Source organism: Protopterus annectens, chromosome 8.part0, assembly GCF_019279795.1.
Source record: "Protopterus annectens isolate FY-2018-M chromosome 8.part0, PAN1.0, whole genome shotgun sequence".
In the NCBI taxonomy this organism is placed as follows: Eukaryota; Metazoa; Chordata; order Ceratodontiformes; family Protopteridae; genus Protopterus; species Protopterus annectens.
This window is the reverse complement of record NC_056741.1, coordinates 401,073,112-401,082,801: the sequence shown is the minus strand read 5'-3', so window position 1 is coordinate 401,082,801 and position 9,690 is coordinate 401,073,112. Positions and strand designations below refer to the sequence as shown.

Genomic DNA, 9,690 nt, shown 5'->3' with positions numbered 1-9,690 from the left:
ATTGGAAAAGTCTGTGGAGGTATCGCCTTTATGTAATGGGGTGATGTAGGAAATTTTCCAAATCTTGGGAATGTACTGTTCTGTTATGGAGTGATTGATTAAGAGAGAGATAAGGTAATCAGCAGCTAGCTTGAGCTGTCCAGAAGGGAGATTGTCAGCAGTGAGAGGAGTTAGGCCTAAGTTTATTGAGTATTTTTTTATGGTGCTGGTTTTTACAGTTTTGAGGGAAAAGGTATGGGAAGTATTGTCAAGATCTGTGAGAATGGTTAGAGTAGTATTGTTGGTGGTTTGTGTAAGGGTTAGTATAAAGTTTGTAAAATAGGTGTTAAATTGTGTGGCTCTACTGTGAAAGATTTGTATGGTTAGGTGTTGGGGTTTTGGGTTGACCTTGTTTTAATAGTTGATTTATAGAAGCCCAGAATTTTTTGGAATTATTTTGATATTTTTGTTGGGTGGTAATGTAGTAGCATTTTTTTTATCATTTTTGACTTATTTCTTGGCTTTGTTTCTTGGATGACAAAACAAATTGGAGGAGGTCTGGGTTTTGTTGGACTGGTATTTCGCCTAGGCTTTGTCTCTGATTTTGAGTAATAGTTTAATTTTTTTGTCAGCCAGGGATCATGGTTTGTCTTGATTCTGATATTTCCAGGAGATGCTAAGGTGTTTAGAATGTCTAGAAATGTGTTATAGAAATATGATACGCCAGCATCCAGAGGCTGTAATAATAGAGGGACCAGTTGCATTGTTGTAGATAAGAATGTTTTGTCTTGCACATCTGTCTGAATGTAGTGTTTGTCATGATGTGTTGGCATTGTCTAACTAGGTAGGTGAGAGGCAGTCTGAGTGGTAGGTGTGTGATGGCTTGTTGGTTAATATCCACTCTAGTACTGAATGCCTATTAGATGTTTTGCCTACTGTAGTTGGTGATTGTATAAGCTGGGAGAATCCAAACAGGTTCATGCAATTTGACGGGTTGTCAGCAGAACAAGTATTCCAGTCTGTGTTAGTCACCCATGACAATGGTTTCTTGAGAGAATGCTAGGGATGTCCAGTGGAGGAAGTGCTCAATTATGACAGGATTGTTTCCAGGTGGGATGTAGATAGTTGTTATAATTATACATTTTTTTGAGTTTATCAGAAGTTTGGAAAATAGTGCTGCGTTGTTGAATTTTAGAGGGTTAGGTTCAAGGAGTTGAAGGCTGATTGTATTTTTATATGTGATCACTGTACCTCCACCCCATTTGTTTAGTCTATCCATTCAGTTGATGTTGTAGCCTTGGGTTAGTATTTCACTATCCCTTATCTTGGGGCTTTAGCCAGGTTTCAGTCAGAACTGCTATGTCAGGAGCATAGAATGAGAGAGTTCCGTGAAATTTGTGTATTTTATTTGATAGACTCCTGAGGTTCATGTTTTAGAAGAAAGAGGTTTGATTTATTGGGGTGGGAGTGATATTAATGTTAGTACTGATATGGGTAAGTGTGTTTTGTTTCAGTGGATTATTAATGTGACCTGGGTGAGGGTGGATGTCTCCGCTAAGTTTGAGATTAGTGTTTAAATGAATAAAGGGGTTAAGCTGTTTGAGAGTAAGTTTGGTATATTTATGAAGAAGGTGAAGTGAGGTATGTTCATGAGTGTTTCTGTATGTGTGAAGTACTAGATGGGTAATGGTGAAGAGGCTAGGTATTGTAACATGGTGTGCGAGTTTGATATGGTGTGGTGAAGGGATTGAAAGTGCAGGGGAGTGGGGAGGGGAGGATATGGTGTTCATAGGAAGTTAGAGTAGAGGTTAAGAAATTAAGAGATAGCAGCGCAGTGTGATGGAGTAGGGAGAAGAAAGAAGGATATTAAGGGAGATGAATAGTTGGAGAGAAGGTGTCTAGGTTGGACAAAAGTGAAGAATCAAGTAGTGGGAAAAAGATTTAGGATGAGGTAAAGGAAGTATAGTTGGAGATGGGCTGGAAAGAGCAAGCGAGAGGTGAAAGGGAGGAGAGAGATGGGAGGAAAGAATTTATTAAACAGTAAAAATGTACAGTAATACGGAATAAAAAGCACTTAATTTGTATAAAGTATCTAAGCAATAATAAATGCAACAGAAAACAGTATTTTATTGTGTGTCAAAATGAGGAAACCAATCAGAATTCCAACAATATTAATATAAGACTGTGTGTTCAGTGCTTGGATTACTGGAGCCTTTCAATTAAGATAACAGCAGGCTTCCTCACACAATTGCCAAATTCCAAAAAAACAACAGAAGTTAATTTCTCTGCTACAGAGGAACTACCAATGGTTGTTTGAAGCTAAAACTTGACTAAAAGCTGTAACAATGGGGAAATGAAAATAATAGACACAAGCATAAGAAGATGTTCAACAGCATAGGAAGCATTGTAAAAAAAAACACTGAAGAAATTCTAGTCCGAAATGATAGACACAGTCGGAGCTGCTCATCACTTGGCAACAGCAGTTCAGTGATACAGAAAAGAATAAAAGTGCAACCTTCTTCAATACCACTATTAGATTATACAAATTGCTGCTGCAACAGCTGACCTCTAGTACGTTACATCTTTTCAGCAATCAATAAGTTATTTCTTAGACTTTAGGATCTACTGCTGATAACTTCTCAAAATGTGAGGTAACTTGTAACAGCATGCCAATTCCCAGCCCTGACAATATAAAACACAAGTCCTCCATGCTTTTTCCCTTTTTCTTGAATTGTGTGATATTCCAAACATAAAAGGTTCAACTAGAATGAAAAAAATATTAAGACAAGGCATATGTCTCCAACTGTTTGAAAAACTGTTGCTAAAATATGAATTTGTTAGAGCGCTCTTCAAAGTGATGAACGAACTAATGGACACACACAGAGAGAAAAACATCTTTCACAAATTGTACGCGCAAAAACGTTACACATGCCAAACGTCGACATCATTAATACAGTTGAAATTAAGTTCTCCACCACATATTTCCAAACTCCCAGCCCTCCAATTCCGATTAGATTGTCCACTTTGCATAGGTTAACCACTCCCAGTTAACTTCAGTGCCTGAATTAATCTAAACTGCGGCCCATGAAACTGCTTTAGATACAAGATCAGTTTACCGTTATCCACTCATACACAATCAGGAACAGCATCACTAGCCTTCCTGAAGCGCCTGTGACAGGTCAGGCCCAAAACAATCACCATCGCTCTATGTAGACCTCATGGCATTTAGCCCACACAGAAACATTTCTTGATAATCATTGGCTCCTATATAAAACATGGAAGTAAGTAGACCAGTCATTCCTCATACTACTGGACACACACAGAGAAAAAATGTCTTTCACAAATCAGGTTGTTCTAAGACCTTTGGTCTGTACTGGGCAATGCTGGTGACCATCTAATATGCATTTTTGACGGCTGCAGCAGCTTGCTTATTTGTTGCACTTCTGATGTCCACAGCATTTACAGATATAATGCAATCTCCTTTTCTCAGGTCTCCACTTAAATCAGCTTGTCCACCCGCTAAAATGAATGATATAAAAATTCCTTCTTCATCTTCACCACCAACTATATTGAAACCAAGGCCTGTAGAGCCAGAATGCCATCCTATCATCCACAATACCACTGTCTTCAACCTAGTAGATAGGGACTTAGTGAAATATCACAAGCTTAATAAAATGTGATGACAGTTGCAGAGAAATTCAGGCATACAGTATTTGCTGAACATCCTGTCATGAAAAGTTTTCCAAATTATCATCAAACCACATAGTAAATAGCAGTGAAATAGCCATGCCTATAGAGGACGTTTAACAGAACCAGATATACCCAAGTTATGACAATCACTGTGGTGTACAAGCAATTTTTGATGATTTTTGACTATTCATTTTTGAATATAATATCATATACTGACATTAAGAATTCAGAAGTTAATATTTTTTTACCATTCAAAAATTGATTCCAAAAAGTATTATTCTTTAACATGTGCATTTTGGAAATATTTGTGTAGTCTATACAATCTTTAGTAAAGGCAGTAGGAAATAAGATAAAAAAAACGTTTTATATCTGGATTTTCCAGAATATATATTTTTTAAATATCTTAATAGTATGAATTTGATGGATTACCTATATTTTTGGCAAAGTGTTTTTACAATAACCACATCAGATTAGAAGTTCATATTTTATAGTATAATGTGAAATTAGGATCATTAATATTCGGAGACACACACACACACACACACACACACACACACACACACACACACACACACACACACACACACTGTGTATTGATTTTCATTTGGCTGTATACACTGGATTAATCCCTAGTAGTACTATTTTAGCGACTGATGATAGAGCATACGTTTCTAAATTGTTAAATCCAGTACCACCAGAAGGAAAATAGAAATAGTTTTAATAATGTGTAACATTTAGGTAAAATAATTATTTTAATTAAAGTCAACATTTTTTTCTATGATAAAACAGTATTTATTAATTAACTGTATGATATCCAAAATATCTTTGTAATTAGCATTCATCATGTCCTTAACATTTTGAGTTAATATATGTAAATATTTAATGCGTTTACTAGTCCAGTTAAATTCATTGTTACTTTTTAGTATTTCACTTGATTTCTTATTAACTAAAAATATTTGTTTTATTTTGCTTAGCAGATAACCTGAATTTTTCAAAATATTGTAAAGAATGTATTAAAGTTGGCAAAGATAATTTATATTGCCTGTAGTTAATAGCTGGGTGCAATGACTGAATCCCCAAAAGATGTGGATATCCTCAGGGAAGGTCTGACAAATACAAATAACTGGTGACTGAACCATGGCCTAAAACTCAATGCAAAAAATGCATAATTATGCCCTTTGGGAAGAGGTCTACCCCTGCAAATTATAACATTGATAACACTCCCCTAATAGTAGCCATTTACAATTTTGGGTAAAGAAGTTGAGAGGTTTGCTCTTAGAATAGTGTGTGTGTTTGTGTGTACATATACATATTTGTGTCTGTGCGCATGGGCCACCTGTGGACGGTTGTGTCAGTGTATGTGTACGTATGCTACGTTTGTGTATATGTTTGTGTGTGCATGTGCATAATTATCTGTCTCGTGCATCCTAAGTCTGACGTATAATGTATATTTATGTGAATTATACTTTTAAATCTCAATATACATTATATATAGACATGAAAACACAAGTACAGAAATGTGTGTGTGTGTGTGTGTGTGTGTGTGTGTAAAGAGAGAGAGAGAGAGACTATGAATGAGAATATGCATGTCATTTCCCCTCCTTGAGAGTGCAAATTTATGCATGCTCAAAATGTAAGTGCTAGGATTTTGAAGTCTGTCAGGTACAGAAGTATGTTTCCATGTGTTTTTTGAATGTGTTATATATTCAGTGCATACTGACCTAGATGCACATTTGTTGCACACAAGATTATCAGGACTGAAATCCAATTAGTTTGATGTAGCTGCAAAGTATATGTATCAAGTTCTCTTAAAAAAAAGTCTGGAAGAATGCAAAACGACTTAAAGAACATAATAACTTTTAACCTTACAGTTTAATGGTACCTGGCTGTATTTTGCTCTGCAGGCAAACACACTTCCTTTCTACATTCCTGAACGAATTCTGTTATTTGAGAAATTGAAAACATCCCATTATGCATGTCTTGCTGAAAGAATTCAACACAGTAGCCTGCCTATAAGAATTTTTATGCCAGATGGAAAAGAATTGAAGGGGGAATCGCTGATAACAACTCCATATGAGATTGCTTCCCAGATCAGGTAAGTTGTGATGCTTTAGAAGTCTCTTCATCTACTATTCTGTACTTGCATTATGATGTTGGACAGGGTATAGGTAATTCTGTTGACAGCTTGTCTACAAATAGCGTTATAATACTAACAGAGATTGAATCTTCAAACTCAGTATCAGTTAAGTGCTTATTATTCAAGTATTGATGTACACAAATCCGAGTGAATCAGAAAAGTAACAGTAATACTTGTATAAAAGAAAACACTGTAATTAGTGTAGTGTCATTTGAGGCCAAGTGCACTCAAGTACTGCATCCAAACATTACACAAAATATGTATATTACAGTAATACACTACAAATAAAATTAACAATTAAACATTATATGTAAGTAACACTTTACTGATAGTAGATAACCAAAATAATGGAAAGCAGAACTTCAGTATGTCAGAAAAAAATTGTTCTGCTAACTGTTAATTGTTTTTTTTTTTTAACAGAAGAAAGTAAGCAAAAATGGGACAGTGCTAAAATGCAGCAGACAAACTTTGCTAATGTAAATCTCCCATTATTATAAGTGTTTCAGAGTCAATAAAATAAGAAGTCAGTGATATTTTACTGTGATACTGTAGCATGCCAAACCAAGCCATTCACAAAACCGCTGATAAACATCTATCTTGGTATTAACATTCCCTACACGATCCCATTTAAGAGCAATACAAATGGATACGCAGAATGTTATCAGAGCTTGTTGTTCCTGAAGCTTCCAATCAAGAAACCATAACAGTCATTATCTTCAGAACACTGGCTGGAAGACTGTGCAATTTGTAGGAAACAGGTTTATTGAGAAGACAACGAGAATTGGAAGTTCGAAGCTGTTTTACTTGTATAGTTAGAACCTGCAGAGAGGTACCCAAGATAAGACAGTCTTGAGAGAGGCAACTAAGTGTGATGTAGAATGGAGAAATCAAGTCTGCTGTAGAACTCCAAAAGGTGAAAATTACACTGCCATGTGCAGTTGGGGGGAAAAAAACTGAGAAAATGCTTCAAGCAGACAACAGAGCAACCCACAATGCATGAGCTAAGATTACTACCTGGATGACAAAAACTGAAGACCCTTTTAAATTGTATCAATTGATTGTAACACTGTCACAAGCTGAAAAATGATGGGAATTGCCTGGAACACATCTGTAGTCCAGTACTGACACAGGACATGGACATTTCTATGAAGGTCCTGACAGCTTTGTTTGTGTCTTTCGGCTTTTCCCGGTTAGGGGTCGCCACAGCGGAACTCTGGTCCGCTAATGATCTGCAGTTGATTTTTACGTACCGGCTTGCCGGGCCTGACGCACAACCTTCAATGAAGGTACGCCCATTCACGCATGTCTCCACACAGAAGACGCTCTAGCTGAGAATCGAACCGGACAGCGTCTTACTGTGAGGCGACAACGCTACCGCAGCACCAGCACCGCAGGTCTATGAAGGTCCTGACAGCAAGAACTGTAAATTTCATACAAAGGTAACAGAAATAAGAACTTTCAAGATCAAAGCAAGAAAAACATTTTAAAATGAGCTGAATTATATGGGGCATCCATGTGCTATCATGGCAGAGCACTGTATCAATATAATAATTTTCTGTCTGACAGCTACCAGGTCCCTTCCTAGCACTCCTGGGCTCATTTGTACCCCAGTAAAGTGAAGGCGATCTGTTCTAGAGACAAGGGATACCATAATTCCAGTTGACTGAGGTTCTGGTTTCACAACTTCCAGATGGGGGCCACTTGTTTTTAATGGCTGTGCCCTCCTCATCCCTAGCCCAGAGAACAAGATGCCTCATCCCAGTAATATCTGTAAGGTCTCACTCCACCTCCTTGCCAGCTGATGTGCATGCTCATGTCAATGTATGGGCTCGCAGTAACTCCCTTGACCAATGCATGATTGCAGACATGCCTGTTGAAGAACACTGTCAGTGGCCTGGCAATGCTAAGCACATGTCTCTGACGTTATGCTGCAAGCTGCTCAGTTCCACTCAGTAGAGTGTCAGCGTTGCTGTAATTGGACCCCTCAACCATCACAGGATTGACAAACTGCCTGTCTTCCCATGTTGGCTTCTGTAGCAAATGTGTTGTTGATTGAACTGATGTATCTGTGTTGCAGTCATAACTTTATTGTTGTGCATCACAGAACTGATGCTTTCTTGCCTGAATTTTGTCAACAATACAATGTTATACAGAGAGGAAAGGTAATGCAGTCTAGTAGCTGTCATCCAATTGTGGGCTAGGGAATTTTACAGATATTTTCTTTTCATTTTATGTTGATGAATGCATAAGTTAGTGGGAATATCTAAACTGGCTCCAAGGAAGCATGAATACATTTTGTACTTTTTCCCCCAAGACCACAGATTGTCTCTGCAGTGCAAGATCAGCTTTCATGCACATGTTGAATATGCTGACATGGATGAGCATTGTGCTATCTCCTTATTATGTCATTATGAACATGTCTCTTCTATTTCCCAGTGCGTTATTGGATTCCTTGTAGCCCATCAAAACTCACAGGTTCCAAAATGAAATGTTGGCACTCGAAATGCTGAGTGCCAAAAAAAGACTGAAAACACAGGAGAAAAGCGAATCTCAAAAATCGCTCTTCTCCTTAAAACTTCTTTAGTGTGCCTCCTGAACTAGCAAGAAATGGCATATCAGACTTAGTATATATATATATATATATATATATATATATATATATATATAAATCTGATTATTCGGCCATTCAGTATGCACATTTTGGGATTCACTCTAGCAGGTCCCAACATTTCAAAGAATTACCAGACTGGCACAATCAAAAATAGTTTTGTACCAAATGTATGATCAAATACACAACAATACATTAGTCAAAAAAAAAAATACAAAAAAATGACAGAAATTACTTGGTGGGGGGGCAAAGGCCCTCCTTCACCCCCACTGTAGGTAGGCTTTACACCTCTGATGTGAGGCTTTGCCCCCCTCAAATTTGTAACTTCATATTCTTGTAACCTTGAAGTAAGTACAGCGCCATAAACTTATGAGTCATATTTACTTACATTTTCAATCTATACTACCTTGTAACATAATTTCATGTTTTATCTTATTTATTGTTTAATCTATTTTATTAACAAGAGAATTCCACTGACTTGTTATCAAAGCATCGGGCTGAACATAGCTATGTGACTCTGTCTTATTCTAGATGCCAATACCATCCTTTTTGGGATAGTTTTCATACATTTTTGTATACACTTCAGATTGTGTTTGCAGTGCATTGAACAGCAAGGTCTTATTTTAATTTGCAGAAATTTTCAGTCTGTTTTTTTTTTTTTTTGTTAAGTAATATATGAATGATGTAGCTGTCACCAGATTTATTATTATTACAACTGATGTATTATTGACCCTTGTGGTGCTTTGTGTTCTGTTTATTGGAATTCAGTGAGGGTAGTTTTGTTGGCCTGCCTTGTGTCAGTCTGTTGAAATGGTCCATATTTCCTATGGAGCTGTCTGTCGTCATAAACACTTTAGGTTTCAGTATCAATCTTGTTGCCTTCTTCCCCATTGTGTGCCTGTTTGTTTCCCATTCCTTGTCATACGTATGCATGCTGCAAGGGGCCTTGCTGTTCACGTACCCCAGTACCTCTTTTTACTTCACAGGATATCATTGTCTCTTGCTAATCCCAAGGGTTGTAGGTATCAATTTCTGTGCACTTCCGTGTATTTTACCTGCCCTATGACTTTTGCATGCATTGCAGCTGCAGAATGAACTTATGCAGATCCTTGCAGATTTTGTGAGTTGCATTCTTTGCCTGCTCTTCTGACTATATAATGCACCATGACACTGTAGGTATTCCCTTTGAGTCATCATTGCTCCTCTCCCTTTATTTATTTCACTGTGGCATATGTGTGGAGTTACTTGTCCATGATGTGGTGTGTGCTTTTTGTAT

At 37.2% G+C, this 9,690-nt stretch overlaps 1 protein-coding gene across 1 annotated transcript in view; it reads left to right on the top strand.

Annotated features, from left to right (window-relative positions):
• Positions 1–5,287: 5,287 nt before the first annotated feature.
• TARS2 (threonyl-tRNA synthetase 2, mitochondrial) overlaps positions 5,288–9,690 on the top strand; it is a gene marked incomplete in the record, with an annotated part of 833,318 nt that continues 828,915 nt past the window's right edge. The window contains 2 exon segments of the mRNA XM_044079202.1: positions 5,288–5,302; positions 5,541–5,764. Of these exon segments, the coding sequence (XP_043935137.1) occupies positions 5,288–5,302; positions 5,541–5,764 (239 nt within the window).